Below are 17,418 nucleotides of genomic sequence, written 5' to 3'. Positions count from 1 at the left end.
GCTCATTTATAACAGACTTGTTTAAAAAAAAAAATCCCTGCCGCTGAAAACTAAAGAAATGTTTAACAAACTTTTCTACAAGCGTCTTTTAATCTACCAAAGATAAAACTGTCAAGATGCCTCGGCGTGTTATTTTCAATATCTGACGTTGTTGAAACGATTGTCTACCAGTTTCTTTAGTTGAGTTTTTAGTGTTTAAGTGTATTTCAACAGCATAAAAAGACTGAAAACACAGTCTTAAAACACAAATATTTCCACTAAAGACAGTGACAAAGCCACTTGCTTCTCTGCAGACCAAGACGTTTCTTTAGTTTTGCTCAGATTTGATGACTGTGTGCCTAAGTGAATGATAACACACATTCTTACTCTGTTCCTGTCCTCTCAGGTAACAAGGCCATACCAGACCATGTCGAACCCCCTCAGCAAACTCTCTGTGCTCAACAGCAGTCACTCCCACTTCATCCTGGCTGACAACGGCACTGTGGGGAAGTACGGGGCTGAGGTCAAACTGCGGCGGCACCTGGAGAAACACATCTCCCTGCAGAAAATCAACACCAGTAAGAAACCTCATTTTACCAACATGCTTGTACACCTAGGACTGAATGGAAGCCTTATATATGTACTGCAGTGTACCCTCATATTATCCAGTAAGACGGACTCAGAAACCGTACTGTAAGCATATAAATAGGCAACATAGAGATTAAAAAAAGTGTTGAAAGCACTATCCAAAATGCTTTACTTTTTTTCTTATCATATTGAGTATTTCTTACGGATCAGTGGACAACCAGACATCAAACACAACCTTTTTATTTAATTATGAAGACCATCGTCTCATGTAGTGGAAGGTGAGGGTGGACATTGATCCTGCATGTGACCTGTGGGTTTCCCTTTGTCATCCTATGCCTGGAGCTAGTGATAAGGCAGGGACAGCAAAGGGATGCTCAGCTGTCATCTCCAACATCAGGCAACACTATCACTGCAGACTCTTAACGAACTATACTGCACCACCGATGCAGTGTTACTACAATAAACTGCAGCTGATTGGACAACTTTGTAGAACCATATTTTTTAAGTTATGGATCTACAAACAACCAGGCAGCAAACACAACATTTTTGTTTGTTTAAAATGAAGAATGGTACAGTGAAAACATATTTTGAATTGCCACCGGTGTCACATGAACCAGTACAGTAAATGCAGGTAATTCATTGCAGTACCATGTGCCATATCAGTAACAGTGTTTCAAAATACTTTTTTTTGTAGGTAATGCTTTTATCTACAAATGGTTATGCAAAGGTTTCTTCAGAGTAGTGCTATTAAAATGGTACTCTAATGTTTTTTTTGGGCACTGTCAATGTCTTTGGCCTGTGCTCGTCTCTCACCTCTCACCGGTTGTTTCTCTGTGTTGCAGGACTGGGGCAGGGAGTGCCTGTGGTGTGTCTCATAGTGGAGGGGGGCCCCAACGTGATCTCCATTGTCCTGGATAGCCTGCGGGAGGACCCCCCGGTGCCTGTGGTGGTCTGCGATGGCAGCGGCCGGGCCTCGGACATTGTGTCCTTTGCTCACAAGTACTCTGAAGAAGCAGGGTGAGGCTTTCTGGGCCCTGTTGTCCGTTGTGTGGTATTGGCGAGGCCTCACTGGTCTGGATTGAGCGATGGTGCATTTTCATGCTACCCTTCAGTATAATTCCTTGCCTATTTCCTTGTTTATGTCTTTTTTTCCCTCCTCATAGAACTTTTCATTTAATTGTCAAATACTTTATATGTAAATAATTCATGTTTTCAAAAAAGCATTATAATGTTTTCCTTCTCATGCAGGATAATTAGTGACAGTGTAAGAGATCAGCTCCTTGTCACCATTCAGAAAACATTCAACTACAGCCGGAACCAGGCTCAGCAGCTCTTCATGATGCTGATGGAGTGTATGAAGAAGAAAGAGCTGGTGAGTAGGAGGTCTTAATGGCTCTTCATTAGCTGTGCAAACCAAAGCTCAAAGGGGTGCTCACCAAGGCATCTTAATAGCAATACTGTCACTGGTCCTTGTTTCCTTGCAGTGTTTTACAGTAATCGTTTTTCAGAACCATGCTATAGTTTTAACTGTTGTTCCCGTTATCCTATTAGTTCCTGTGTCAGACTGTGACCTTTGGCACCAGAAGTATAAGGAAACCTTGAAGCAGTTGTGTAAATTATAGTGAATACTGTATCCTCAAAGAGCACAACAGTAAGGGGACCAGTGGTTGCTAATGCTAATAAGATGCTAATAAGATGCAATAAATCAAGGAAGCAATGTTTATCTTAAATCTCCAGTATTAATCCTAGATTGGCAAATACAACATTAGACCAACATGATATTCCAGGTATGGGCAACTTCTGGTCCTTCCTGACTAGGTCTTGCTTGAACCAAGTCCTAAAATAAGTAAGGACTTCATTATTCCTGTTAAACCTGATGTAGAATGCCCTTCCAGGACCAGCTTTGCCCATGCCTGCTACTATCACAAGATGAATTATCAGCAGGAAGAAAATGAATGAGAATTTGTGCAGACCTTCAGAGGAATAAGAGATTGCCTATACAAAACTCAAGCCAAATTCTGTTTCCATGGTTTTCCATATAAGTAAACACGCTGGTCTACAATTTAATGAATACATGCAGAATACATCTGTAAGAACTTCACAATAAATGTGTTTTGGAGAACCTCCTTGTCTTGTTGCCTTTTTCATTCCTGTGTTGTTGTTGTTTTTTTCCCTGCATCATTTTCTTGTTGGGTTTGTTCATACCACTTCCTGAAGCTATTTTCCTCACACACTCTAATCCACTTCCCTCAACCAGCCAATGTACAATACCAAGGGGTAAAGAAACATCCATCCAGCTCCAACATGTTAAACATGGAGTTACTCACCCCTGAAGTAGACAAACGTTTCAGTACCTTCATCAGCCTGTACTGTGAAGGCACTAGTTGGAAAGAGTGTCTACTTGCCTACCGTATGCATCTCATCTCCAATGCATCTCATATATATATATATATATATATATATATATATATATATATATATATATATATATATATATATACAATCTAGCTATCTGCCACTTTAGTGATTAGAATAACAGATGTACAATGCCAATGCCTTTTCGTATGCTATATGTGTCCAGTTTGTTTATAAGCATTAAATGAAATTATAGTAAAGTGCCTCTATAAGTTTGGATTACTTTCATGTGTAGATGTTCCTGGACATTGATGTTCCTGGGCTCCCAGTGAATTGACAGTCGACAACTCATTTTGGACTCAGTCGAAACGTTTCTCATTGAAGTTTCTTTAAGAAAGTATCTCTAGCTTTACCCAGTCCCTTATTGGAAGAAAGGTTCATCATTATTTGGTTTGCCAAATATACATTTCTGATCTGGTTATAGCAAGCTTTCTGACTGTTGATGAATATTTCAAAAATATATCTACAGACCTTCCTAGCTGCAGCACCTGACATACAATAACCTAAAGAGGCATTTTACAATGTGGGTTTCATGGATGGGGTATATATCACTCTATTGTTATGTTATTAATAAAGTTAGTAAGGGGTCAAAACTCACTCCTGGGGTTATAGTTTGGGTGATCCATACTTATTCAAAAGACAGGCGGTCTTCAGAGCCACCATAGTTTAGATCCTTAAAATATACCCCAACAGGGTTTTTCATAGATAAATGTGACGAGTCTGCAAGGAGCTTCATTAGGGAGAGAGGCGTGATTCAACAACACATTTAAATAAGATGAAGTACAATTCATGATCCAATCCAAACGTGCTCATATTGGTCATATTGTTACCTTAAATGATATTATTCAGTCTTTTTTTACTCCTGATAGTTCTAGCTTGGATCCCATTTGTAATGACAAGGGTCTACCATGACCCTCCACTGTTGAAACATATTTAGTAAACTGGAAATTAGAGATTTGCCAAGTAACACGTTCAACTGAGTATCAGTAATTAGTACAGATTCTAGATTATTCTCATTATTCTCAGAAAAAATAGGTTAAAGAAATGCATTGAATCAGCTCCTGGCTCTAATAGAGCAGTGCCGACAATCTGAAGTCTAGAGATAGAGAGCCAATCCAGGTGGGAAGGAGGAGGGACCAGTGTCACAACCTTTCTGAAAGATAATCATTTGGAAATGCATTGTATTATTTGATGAATTTAAAACAACCCTCTATAAAATATGAACTGCAAATGACTGTAACCAGTACATAGTGGAGTCTCCCTGAACAGGTACAAAAAAGAAAGAGTTTACCTGTGTGTGCTTAAAAAATGTGATAAATCAAGCAATCAATCTTTATTTTATATACCGCTTTTCATAGTGGACCACCATCACAAAGCGCTTAACACTCTATTGTAATGCTCTATTGTAAAATCAGTAGGTATCATGCTCAAATCCTATATACTGTAGATTACTGTTGTCTTATTAAAAACCACTAAAATATCTATGATATACAGTATTGTGCTAACTGATATATAACACAACCACCAGACATCATGAGATGGAAATTACATGAATAATGCTTCAAATGGTACTTCTAACAAAACAAATTGAAAACAAAGAAAAAATAAAACTAGCCTAAACAAATAACCAATTTTAAATACATAGCAGTTAAGGTAAAAAAAAATCTCAAATTACAAAAAAAAAAAAAATGTATAAATCATGTATTTGTTAAAGTCTGGTACTCTATTTCTGAATGTACTGTTAAGTAAGACTTTGCTGTTTTTGCACTGTATTTTAAAACTACTTGGCATTAACTACAGTATTGTTCTGAAATGTCATTTATATGTTAATGGATTGAAAAACACAACTGTGATACCGTTCATTTGAAACCACGCTGTTCACAAATACTCTACAATGTGATGCGAGATTAGTCAACTACCCGTTTCTGAGGTCAACTATTAAACTACCCCTACTATATACTTGTGTTCATTGACATAAGCTGTCCATTCCGTACCTTAGATAACAGTGTTCCGAATGGGCTCGGAAGGACAACAGGACATTGAGATGGCGATTTTGACAGCTCTGTTAAAAGGTATGGAGTGAGAGATTATGATTCCGCTGGGGGATTCCTGTCATCTTTATGTAGCTAGAATCATGTAACATACAAAGAAGTCTTATTAATTTCCCAGAATTTGAAATAGATCTGGAAATCCAACTGCAACTGGCAAGCAGGAAGGCATTTCTGTAACACGAATGTTCATTGCGTACTTTGCAAGAACCTAATTATAATGACAAGGTAGTTAGCATTTCATTACAGTGCTGTTTATGGAAGATAAAAGAGTATGGGAAATCATGTCTGATGTTCTATTGTGCTACAGATAATCAATCTCTCTACGACAAAACATTCTTTACTACAAACACAAAATGACAGTAAATAATAAGTTTAGTCAAAAAAGTAAAGCCTTGGTCGTCTAAGGACTGATGCATATTCTACGTATCTTTATTAAAATGGTGTGGCCTCTTCTGGCTAATTACAGCTTCTAAATGGCTCTGTGTAGCATGGACAAGTTTGCACACTATCTTTTGCCATGCTTCTTGACAGATCTGTTTCAACTGCTCAATATTTAGCCACTTTACAACAGCCTCTTCAATTCAATCCATCACTGCCTCTTTACAGACATAACAGGAGATTTACTGAGTCGTAGAGCCAAAAACCCTTTCTATCTCCCTAGTCAATTTATTCAGAATCAGCATATTGCAGGCTTCTCTGAGCAGTAACACTGCAATAAATAAAGGGAGTCAATACTCACTGTATATAGCTATACATTATAGAACAGAGATGTTGGCCCTGGTCAAATGCTTAGTTAAATAACAAAATAAAGCAGTGCATAGTTAAACACACACTTAGGGTTTATTCATTGTTTCCATGTACAGGTACCAATGCAGCAGCCCCAGACCAGCTGAGCCTGGCTCTGGCTTGGAACAGGGTTGATATTGCACGCAGCCAGATCTTTGTGTATGGGCATCACTGGCCGGTGAGTTCTCTGTTTGCCTGGGATATCAGGGTGCTTATCAATAGTAATCTAATACAGGTTTTTTGGGGGTTTTTTGGGGGTGGGGTTGCAGGGACATCAAAGTAAAATTTTGAATTTTGGTGTGTAATTTGAAAGCCAGTTGCAAGTTCAAAAGGCAACTGGACATTTTCTGAGAGGACTGGAAACCGTATTCAATTATAAAGAAACAATGAAGTTGGGAGAATGAGCAGTTCAGTTATTGTTTTCATTAGTTTATTGGTAGTTTTATATCAGTAAAATAATTGTATTAATTTCCCTCAAAATAGGGCCCGTCGAGAGCATTTCTAAATGTTGTTACTGAAGACTTATAAATATATATTCCATACAATCTTTTCAGCATTTACAGTATTTTAATACAGTAAAACCTGTATTAACAGTCAGCTAAGCCAAGTGGTAGTCACCTGGTTTTACCAATCAGTAAACCCTAGAATAAAAATATATAAAAAGAGACAATGGCACTTTGAATAGGCAGCCATCTGCTGTTTAACAGACACAAGCATTTATTCTCTTTGGTGATACCTTAATTCAGTTGTGACTGATATAAGTGATATCTTGTGTAGATGGTGGTGGAGTAGCAGGTTGCCATAACAACACCATCAGGCAACCACATAGACTGCAATGACACATCTTCATTTGTTCCAGCCTCTGAACACCCTCTCAGCCACTGGTACCCCCATTCAGGAGGAGAAGAGCCCAGCCGCCAGCACCAGGGCAGCCAAGGGGCCAGCCAGAGGCAAGGGCCGAGGAAAGAAGAAGGGCGGGAAAGAGAAAAAAGAGCAGGAAGAAGAGACCGATCCCAGAAAGTTAGAATTACTTAACTGGGTAAAAACACGAATGTCAACAATTGCTCCTGCGTAGAAATTTGTTTTCAAAAGTACCTCTATGTTGTTTTGTTATGTCAAAATCACATGATAAATGATCTCAGGATCTCGACATTTCAATCTGTTATGTCAAGATCACAAGATGAATGATCTCATGATCGTTATCTTGACATGATGATTTGAAATGTTTATCTCGTCATCCCCACTGAACACATTTTTGTTTTTATTTGTATTTTTGCATATCCTCAATGATCCACCGTACATTTGAAATGTTCTACAGTTTCCTAAGGGTTTGTTTAAGGCTCTGTGCTCGTGGGCTGTCTCCACAGGTGAACTCCCTGGAGCAAGCCATGATGGATGCGTTGGTTTTGGATCGAGTGGACTTTGTGAAACTCCTGATTGAGAATGGGGTGAACATGCATAACTTTCTCACTATTCCACGGCTTGAGGAGTTATACAACACTGTGAGTCTGACCAGTTTTAAATCAGCGTTTCTTAAGGGAAGGGCAATTAGGCTTATTTGGAATGGAAACTAGGCTGACTTCAGCGAGCGAGCGAGCACTGCAGCAGGAGAATGTGTAATGGTCTGTTATAAAGGTCCTGGAGCTTGACTATTTTCCTCAGTTTCTGAAACAGGTTGTGTAAAATATAATCATGTTTTTTCTCCTATCGGACAGCTTCACTTTTGTATTAAATGGCATCCTGTTTGAATCTGGGAGATATCTATTATCTCTTCCCTGAAACTTACTGTATATGTTTGTATCAGTTCTATTAAATACATATTACATTTATTCTATTTGTCTTTAATGTATTATGGTAGATAATTCAATATTTTGTGCACTTGTTCTAATGTGAATGTGTGTTTGTTCTTTATTTCAGAGGCTAGGTCCTCCAAATACTTTGCATTTTCTAGTTAGGGAAGTTAAAAAGGTAAGACCAGCACCCTTATTATTTAATTAAAGATCATCTGTTCTATACTGCTATTTTTTTTAAAGAAGGCTTACATTTTAGTTATCCGTATAAAAAGTACCAAATAACCAAACAGACAGAACCTGTGAAAATACTTTTATCATTTAAAAAGTGTATAATGTCACGACATCGTACTTTTAGTTTTTTGGTACTTTTTAAAAGCTGCTGTATAAAAATATTAATAGCAGCTCCATAATTACAGTTGTATTATAGAAGGTACATAGTGCTGTACAATTCCAAGGTTTCTTTTTCCTTTCAGAAGTAAATTACAGACATTAAGATGCTTGTAGAATAGGCCCCAGAGAGACACTTGCCTACTATTTGGTGGTATTCCAAACAACACCAATAGTCCAGTAATTTAGACTAACCCTGTTTCTATAATTTATAAGAAGAACTCTTGAACTCAAGTCAAAGCTAAAAGAACATGCACCAGGGCTAATAGGTGATTCAAGTTGTGTCGCTTTGTGTATCATAGGGAAACCTGCCCCCAGATTATCACACCAGTCTGATTGACATCGGGCTAGTTCTAGAATACCTCATGGGCGGAGCCTACCGGTGCTACTACACGCGCAAGAGCTTCCGCATGCTCTACAACAACCTGTTTGGACCAAAAAGGGTAAGGCAGCAAAGCAGAGTTAGACTTAAGTAGTGTTTATGTGCTTGTGAAAAGTCAATGATTGTTCTTGGTACCAATCTCATCATGCATGTGTTAAAGGTCAAACTCCAATGGTCTAGCTGCAGTCAGACCATGTGACCTAAAGCAATGAAACCAGGTTGCAGTAGTTTATCTATAGTGTTACATTTGGAATATATGATGTAAAACATGGAAATCAGAAATAATGCTAATAAAAAAGATATACCTGGAACAAGAAATTCCATCATTTTAATTCTAATTCTAACCCTTTTACTTTTCTTTTTTTTCAGCCAAAGGCTCTTAAATTTTTGGGAATGGAGGTAAAATATTCTCTGTTCTGCAGCTGCTTTTGATATATCTCATTGACTGTGTTCTTTGCCATTCCCACCAGAACCTTTTCTCCCTGTAGCATCCTACTCTGGTTCTTATGTCCCACCGTTACCCCAGTGTGTACAATGATCCTTCACCCTTTTCCTCCGAAAGAGAAGATAATGCACATTCACATCAAAGGTGATCAATACTTGCATAAAAACCTTCGAACTATAGTGTTGTAATGGCAATTTTTTGCATACTTTCATTTAAGAGATTCATTTTAATGTCCCCTTTTACATGATGTTTGCAATCACTCTGAGTGGTTATTGCAATGACTCAAATATTTTGTTTGTAATAGAGTTGATCAGCCAAAATGTGTGTTACTGAGTTGTTTTTAGCTAATCCAAAACTGCTAATTTATTCTGCTTTTAACAATCAAGATTCATGTAAAAATCCAACTGCAACAAATGGTCCTTGTTGTCCTTGTTGTCCTTTCTTTGCGCCTGTCATTTCCATGAAAGCTAGGTTATTCATCTCAGTGTAGGCTCAAGTGCTCGCACGGTACGCAGTAGTCAATAGCAGCCCCCTGGTTATTCACGTTTCATGAACTCTCCTTTAACCCAGGATGAGGAGACTCCTTCTAAAGGGAGGAAGAAGAAGAAGAAGAAGAAGAACAAGAAGGAGGAGGAGATCGACATCGACGTGGATGACCCAGAGGTCAGCCGCTTTCAGTACCCTTTCCATGAGCTCATGGTGTGGGCAGTGCTGATGAAGCGCCAGAAGATGGCGCTCTTCCTTTGGCAGCGGGGTGAGGAGGCCATGGCCAAGGCCCTGATAGCCTGTAAGCTCTACAAGTCCATGGCCCACGAGTCTTCTGAGAACGTAATGGTGGACGATATCTCACAGGACCTGGACAATAATTCAAAGTAAATAGTCTATTTTGTGATTCTTTTTTTTTTTAACTAAGTTGCAGGAATGTTGTTGTGTCTTGTTTGTTTTATAGCATAAAAAAAGATTTTAAAATGTGAGCTTTCACTTGCTTCAACATAGGGCTCAGGTTGTATTAGATTTTTTACATTTTGCACCCCCAGATATACATGCAGTATAGTGGTATGTGGCAGTCCGTCCTGTGTGATATTTAATTTCATTTGCTAAACTAAACGAGACAGGACTGAATCCCAGATGGCTGAGAGGCAGTCAATGACAGTGTCAGTAGCTGTGCTATTGATTTCCTTGCAGGGAGTTTGGTCAGCTTGCCTATGAGTTGTTGGACCAGTCTTACAAACATGACGAGCAGGTAGCCATGAAGCTGCTGACGTACGAACTAAAGAACTGGAGCAACTCTACCTGCCTGAAGCTGGCCGTGGCAGCCAAGCACAGAGACTTCATTGCGCACACCTGCAGCCAGATGCTGCTGACAGACATGTGGATGGGATGCCTGCGAATGCGCAAGAACCCGGGCCTGAAGGTACAGCACCCATGCAGGCCCCCTCTCTGTATTTATATAACATATATCACTGGGAAACTGGATACACGTTTCATTTACAATGAAGTTAACTGTCTTGAATTTCAATCTATTGTTTTCCAGAGGGAAAAGGATAACTGCCACTATAACTAAATCAATCAGTCATAGCTTACTGTAGGTAGTTAAGTACAAAAGGTGCACACAGCAGCATGCTTGAAGCCTCGCTTTCCTCACCTGTGATTGGTTTTCTGTTTCAGGTCATAATGGGAATTGTCTTCCCGCCTACCATCCTGTTCCTGGAGTTTCGAACCAATGAGGACCTCTCTTACCAGACCTCTGAAGAACAGGAGGATGGGAAGGAGAAGGAAGAAGAGAACACAGTCAGTAAGGTAGATGCTAGTGCAGAGCAGCACAGTGTGAGGGGCAATGTGTGAGGTGAGGAGTCGAAATTAAAAAACGACACTCTTGCAAGTTGCAGGAATGAGAAGATAAATGGTTGCTCTGTGTTGTTGCTGACCAGTTTTAAAGCATTCAAATTTTTCTTAAATTAGCCTTTTCACTTGCCTTAGGTTTGGACCCAGATTGTTTTACAAAAAAGGAATTCTAGATCAAAGATTAAAAAGTGTGTTTTCTATAATTTAACACGATACACCTTCACGGTCGCAACATCAGGGTGCATACATTTGCTACTGTTAAAATATGTTTTACTGTATTTGTTAAATAATACGGTCATGTAGTTAAAATACATACATAAAAAGGTATCTAATTTCAAAGTACAGTGTTTAATTTTCACTCTGGCCTAGTTTGGAAATGTCTGACATTTAGGAATTAATAGTGCCATCTTGTGGAAACTTGAGTCAATTGTAAATCTGAAATCTCGTATAAGTAAGGAAAACACTACCGGCCCATAATATATAAGTGTATTATGGATTCTGATGTCAGGATGGGAATGTGGACACTAGTTCCAAGAAAGGAGATGAAGAGGAAGGAGACAAAAAACAGAGAAGAGTTCCGATTGGGACCAAGATCTATGAGTTCTACAACGCTCCCTTCACCAAGTTCTGGTTCTATACGGTGAGTGACAAAAGAACCTTCACTGCTTTGTGAGTCCATAAATCTGGGTTATCAAATCCATTAAATGAATAGATTTCCCTTGATGAAACAGCCTAATAACTAGCATGCGACAACGTCCAGAACAAGTTATTCTGTTACACTGTTATATAATAGACAATACTGAAACCTTATCACAGTATAAACTTTAAACATGCATCCTATATTTACCTTTCAATTGAATTATACAGTACATATTAAAGTGATATAAAATAACAAAGAAGACAGGCTGTTTATTATAACACTGTATCTTGGGATCCAATTGCATAAATTCAACAGCATTCTATACAATAGATTTGTACGTATTTTTTATATTTGTAATGGTTTCATAACTAAGATATTGTTTTCAGCATGGGGTTTACTGGAATGCAATCCATATTGAAGTTTAAATGAACTGCTCACTGCTTGAACTCATTTGTGCTGGTCTTTGTCTAGATCTGTTACATGGGCTATCTGATGCTTTTCAATTACATCATTCTGGTGAAGATGGAACGCAACCCAACACTTCAGGAATGGATAGTAATCTCATACATCTTGACGCTGGCTTTAGAGAAAATACGAGAGGCAAGTCAACACATTTAGAATGACCCAACGCTGGCCTCACTTCAAAAAATCTATGAACCTCGTTGTCCAATCCATGCTGTAATCTGGGTACATGCTATACTTTGGGGGTAATGCTTTCAGTTACATTGATAACATATGTAACTACACTGGCGTTTCCTTGCCATAGTAAAAGCATAGCAAAGTGTAATAAAGCATAGTGGTAAAGTATAGCATTGTAAAGCACAGAGAGACATGGTAAATCAATTCTCCATAACTATTAAACATTGAATTTAGAAATACTAAAAGAACCGTAATTCAATTACTTCAATTGAAGACATTGACAAAGACTGTCATTGAATTAAGCATATTAGAAAAACATGGTAAACTATGGTAAATGCATAGCTTAACCATGGGGAAAGCATGGGGGACAACTGCAAAATGACTGTGGTAAACTTTTATAAGTGGATAGGGGGAAGAGGAAAGATTAGAGAGGTCCCTTATAAACAGTTCTCATAGCAAAAGCATAGCTAAGTGTAATAAAGCACAGTGAAAGCACAGTGAAAGCATGGGGAAGCACTGTAGAGCACAGAGAAGTATGGTAAAGCATATAAAAACATGGCAAAGCATGGTAAACTATGGTAAATGTATAATATAAACACGGTAAAGCATGGAGCAAAACTTCAAAATTACCATGCATATTCATGTAATTTGTGCCCTGTTTTCCAGATTCTGATGTCTGAGCCAGGCAAGCTAAAGCAGAAGATCAACGTCTGGTTGCAGGATTACTGGAACATCACTGACATGGTGGCTATTTCAGTGTTTTTGATGGGGCTGCTCCTCAGGCTGCAGAGCCAGCCATACATGGGCTACGGGCGCGTCATCTACTGCGTGGACATCATCTTCTGGTACATTCGGGTCCTGGACATCTTCGGGGTGAACAAGTACCTGGGGCCCTATGTCATGATGATTGGGAAGATGGTGAGAATTGAAACACATATCAGATTTTCCTTGGAGGCAAATTGCATAATTGGAATAAAGACACTGAAGATAAGCCATCAAGGTTCTAGAAGTACTGTAGCTATGAGGAATGTCAAATGGGTTGTACTGCAGCTATGAGCAAATAACCACAGCACTCCATGAGTATTCTGAGTACAATGTCAAGGAGGCTGTGTGGTCCACTGGTTAAAGAAAAGGGTTTGTAACTAGGAGGTCCCCGGTTCAAATCCCGGCTCACTCACTGACTCACTGTCTCACTGTGTGACCTTGAGCAAGTCACTTAACCTCCTTGTGCTCTGTCTTTCGGGTGAGACATTGTTGTAAGTGACTCTGCAGCTGATGCGTATTTCACATACCCTAGTCTCTGTAAGTCGCCTTGGATAAAGGTGTCTGCTAAATAAATAAATAATAATAAAGTATGTTTAAATCCTAGTGCAGCACTTTAAAATTGAAGAGCAAATACAGTGCTCCTGCAGTATTTCACAAAATTGGTTACTTCAAGTTACTCCATGTTGACAGTGAACTGCACATGTGCTATCCTTTACTGTATAAGGGTCCAATACTTTTTTCCATGTGTAAGTCAGATAGGAAAATAAAAAGGTTGCGGAACATTTACATTTTGGTGATCTTTGACTACACTTTTCTGTTGTCACAATGCAGCGTCATGTATCCCAAGTGATTATATGTTTCAGTGGTGCTATTTGGTTCTGCTAATCCTCGGGTTTGTTAAGAAATCTCATAATCTCATCATCTGCTGCATGCAGCCCTTTTTTTACCCAGAGCTTCTCATAAAATAAATAAAAAACTATTGGAAGCACTTGTGTGTAATCCATCCACATGGAAGTCTGTATTATGGATGGATTACATGTAAATCTCATGAAACACAGAGTCATATTCTATAGCAGCATGCTTGCATTGGGAGCTCTGAAACTGTGTCTGTCTGTTGGATGATTTGGGGGAAATGCCTGATAATGGAAATGCCAATTGAAATAAATCCTATTAATTTAGTTGACTAGTGTGAAAACCAATATCTCTCAATAGAGTTGGAGTAACCTGTAGTGAAACAACAGTTTCTTATGGCCCTAATATAGAATGCATGGGAACAGTTTATTTTGAGTGGCATAAATACATGTTTAATTAATGTGCAATTAACAATTGGCTGAAGTTTAGTTACATGTTAATAAACAGTCAAAAGATATGCCATGCATGTGTGTATCTATCAATAGGCTGCCATTTGAGCTCCTGTTTCATATGTATGTTTGAGACTTTAAAAAAAGACACAAAAAGACTGGTATGTAATAACCTATTAACACGAATCAAAATTTAAAAACGTGATCTGAATGGCAATCATGTGGTTTAAATGCACATGATTTAAGTACTGTGGTTAGCTTATAGAATAATATCTAGTATTATGGTCAGAAATGTGGTAAATATATAAAACGACTCTTGTGTATAATGTTGAAATTTAAAATAATGAGTTTATTTAGCCTTTATTTTATTGTAGGGGGTATGCAAATGGTTTCCGATTGGATATATGTTGATTGTTCATTAACAGGACTTTTAGTACATCAATAAAATATGTCATGCAAAACAAAGCAGAATGGGGTAGCCAGAACGTCCTATTCTGCAGCACTGATAAGAGGACTGTGTTTGCAGATGGTGGACATGCTGTACTTCGTGGTGATCATGCTGGTGGTGCTGATGAGTTTCGGCGTGGCACGGCAGGCTATCCTGCACCCAGACGAGGAGCCCACCTGGAGGCTGGCTCGGAACATCTTCTACATGCCTTACTGGATGATCTACGGAGAGGTGTTTGCGGATCAGATAGACCGTAAGACTAGAATTCATAGTAAGATTCGGTTTCCTGTTTCCTAGGCAGATGATCACATCCAAATTAGACTCCTACGTGTGTCATTTGGATTTGGTTTTCTTTTAGGCTGTATATTGCTGATTCTGGTCCCAGTTCTCTTTTGCTCCCAGTTTTTCCTTCAAGGATTTGAAAAGTATATATTTGTAAATATATCATTTCATCGGCCGTCACTTGAAGGCACAATTCCCATCTTATAGACCCTTGTCTTTTCTTACCTGTCCTGTAACCCCTGACATGCGTTCTCTTGGCTTCTTTGTTTTCATGTTTTATAAGTTGCTCCTCTGAATACAGCAGTAACTACATCTTTTTATTTCACTAATGAGCTCAGTCATGCAAGACATTATCAGATTGTTTGAATGCCAGTCTGCTTATGTTTTACTACAGATCTAGACACTAACTCGAAAATATTCTTGTTCACCTTGTTAAAGAGGCAAAACATATAGTAAACGATACAAAAAACAGGGCTAACTGGGGCACTTTTGTTGGTATTTATAGACTATATTTTATAATTTATCATTATTATAACTACTGTATTAGGTCACAACAGATGGTAGTACAGTAAAACACAATAGATAAATGACTGGTAAATGTAAATCTTTAGATTTTGATTATGTTGTTATTCCCTCTAGCACGCACCTGATACTGTTAACTAGGAGCTGGTTCTACAGTGCAGCCCTGCTCCACACGACCAGGCTCATTTCCCATGATCATCTGCCAGCAAGTTCTTCAGTTTTACAATGTTTGCTTGACTGTCCTATTAACACAGATTTAAAATGACCTGCAATACATTCAGCAAACATTTTGGAATGATCTCAAATGTGCTTCTTTAAAGTGCCGCTTGATAAGACCATGTCAATAAGGCACTCCTTCAGCTGACAGCATATTTGACTGCTTTTTCTTTTGTCTCTTTATTTGGTTGATCTACATTCGTGGACTCCAGTATACGCTATGGAAATTAATCGTAAGTGTTTGCTCATTTATGTATCCTACAAGCCCTTTTTTGGGTGCTGTTTGGTGTCTAAAATGTAAATGAATTCAATTTGCTTTGCATTACAAATTAAACAGATGTTTCTCTTTTTTTCTGCTGTTTGTTTGTCGAATGGATTTCTATACGAGGGCTGAGTGTGTTAACGTTGTTTCTTTCCCAGCTCCATGCGGAGACAATCTGTTCGATGAGGATGGAAAACGCTTCCCCCCCTGCATCCCTGGAGCTTGGCTCACTCCTGCCATCATGGCGTGCTACCTGCTGGTGGCAAACATCCTGCTTGTAAACCTACTCATCGCTGTCTTCAAGTAAGAGCCTTGCTCACAGGATTGCATTGCAGCATGTTCGCTATGTAGATCTCTTCTGTGCAGTCTTGAAAGGATCACCTCTTACAGCAAGCTTCACTTTAAAGCACATGTCTTGCTTTGTCTCCCACAGCAACACCTTCTTTGAGGTCAAATCCATCTCCAACCAGGTGTGGAAGTTCCAGCGTTATCAGCTGATCATGACCTACCATGACAGACCGGTGCTGCCTCCCCCGCTCATTATTTTCAGCCTCATCTATATTGTAATTAAACGCATTTGCTGCCACTGCAAGCGAAGGAGCGAGAGAGAACTGGATGAGCGGGACAGAGGACTAAGTAAGTGGACTGGCTGGTGCAATCTGGTTTTATAGTCTATTAGCCTCTACCCTTTATCAAAGGGTTCAGTTAGAATATGTTAAGACTCCCAGAACTTTTAGCTCTCAATGACAAGATCAGTAGACGTACTAAAAGTCTTTGGCAGTTCCTTTTGTATTATAATATTATAGTAAAAGCAGAGTGAAGTGTACATATGGTTAATGATATGGAATCATATAGAATACTACATTCTCTCCCATGGGGTATTGTAACATCTTATATATAACAATTGTAATTGCAACAAAAATCACTCAGAATGATTGGAAACGTCATGAAAAGCTAAGATGAGTCTTTTTGTTTCAACAGAGCTGATCTTGTGTGAAGAGGAACTAAAGAAGCTGTATGAGTTTGAAGAGCAGTGTGTGGAAGAATACTTCCAAGACAAGGAAAACAAGGAACATTCATCCAGCGATGAGCGCATCAGAGTGACATCAGAAAGGTGCAGATATCAGTACAGTTGGTTTATATGTGGAACCATGTATGAACAGTGACATGGTATTTGCTTCACTTTGGTTCTAGCTATCAAAAAAAAAATCTCTTACCTGTGTTTACTTTAACACTTGGTAAACATATACAGTGTGCCCTCTTTATACTGTAGAATATAGTATAGCAAGCAAGCAAGCAAGCAAGCAAGTACGGTAGTGCTGCACTTCCTTGGTCAACAATCCAGTCAAATTTATCCCTGAATGACCATGAATGTAATTATGAGGAGTGCATCGTAATATGGGCAGACTGCCTGGTGAAACCTAGGTTTAATACTGGCCATCCAAACATACTTTCCAATTGGCAGACTTGCAGTTTGGAAACCTAAGGTATGCTTCCACTGCTGTAGTCCAGTGAATGTTCAGATGCATTCTTGAAGTCATTGGAACAACACAATGCTCTTGTAGAATTGCATTCAGAACAGGGTTTGTGGCACTTGAAATACGGCTTAAATGGATCTTAGTGGAGCTGGGTACTGTGGACAAATGTTCAGTTGAATTGTAGAATGAATCAA

General features: G+C 38.8%; 1 protein-coding gene across 2 annotated transcripts in view; it reads left to right on the top strand.

Annotated features, from left to right (window-relative positions):
- Window positions 1–17,418, top strand: part of trpm1a (transient receptor potential cation channel, subfamily M, member 1a) — a 38,510-nt gene that overhangs the window by 18,776 nt on the left and 2,316 nt on the right. The window contains exons 6-26 of one of the 2 annotated variants that reach the window (XM_058995030.1): window positions 386–557; window positions 1,410–1,584; window positions 1,816–1,939; window positions 4,982–5,054; window positions 5,897–5,997; window positions 6,679–6,858; window positions 7,187–7,321; window positions 7,737–7,787; window positions 8,302–8,442; window positions 8,751–8,780; window positions 9,397–9,698; window positions 10,012–10,240; window positions 10,495–10,626; window positions 11,180–11,311; window positions 11,783–11,911; window positions 12,617–12,868; window positions 14,543–14,735; window positions 15,697–15,717; window positions 15,905–16,049; window positions 16,180–16,382; window positions 16,728–16,860. In XM_058995030.1, the coding sequence (XP_058851013.1) occupies window positions 386–557; window positions 1,410–1,584; window positions 1,816–1,939; window positions 4,982–5,054; window positions 5,897–5,997; window positions 6,679–6,858; window positions 7,187–7,321; window positions 7,737–7,787; window positions 8,302–8,442; window positions 8,751–8,780; window positions 9,397–9,698; window positions 10,012–10,240; window positions 10,495–10,626; window positions 11,180–11,311; window positions 11,783–11,911; window positions 12,617–12,868; window positions 14,543–14,735; window positions 15,697–15,717; window positions 15,905–16,049; window positions 16,180–16,382; window positions 16,728–16,860 (3,053 nt within the window). The remainder of the gene's footprint in view (window positions 1–385; window positions 558–1,409; window positions 1,585–1,815; window positions 1,940–4,981; window positions 5,055–5,896; window positions 5,998–6,678; window positions 6,859–7,186; window positions 7,322–7,736; window positions 7,788–8,301; window positions 8,443–8,750; window positions 8,781–9,396; window positions 9,699–10,011; window positions 10,241–10,494; window positions 10,627–11,179; window positions 11,312–11,782; window positions 11,912–12,616; window positions 12,869–14,542; window positions 14,736–15,696; window positions 15,718–15,904; window positions 16,050–16,179; window positions 16,383–16,727; window positions 16,861–17,418) is intronic. The other variant, XM_058995031.1, reaches the window with a different exon arrangement.

The sequence above is a fragment of the Acipenser ruthenus genome, chromosome 21 (assembly GCF_902713425.1).
Source record: "Acipenser ruthenus chromosome 21, fAciRut3.2 maternal haplotype, whole genome shotgun sequence".
NCBI lineage: Eukaryota > Metazoa > Chordata > Actinopteri > Acipenseriformes > Acipenseridae > Acipenser > Acipenser ruthenus.
Note: the sequence above shows the minus strand (reverse complement) of the source record. Positions and strands in the feature narration are given on the sequence as shown.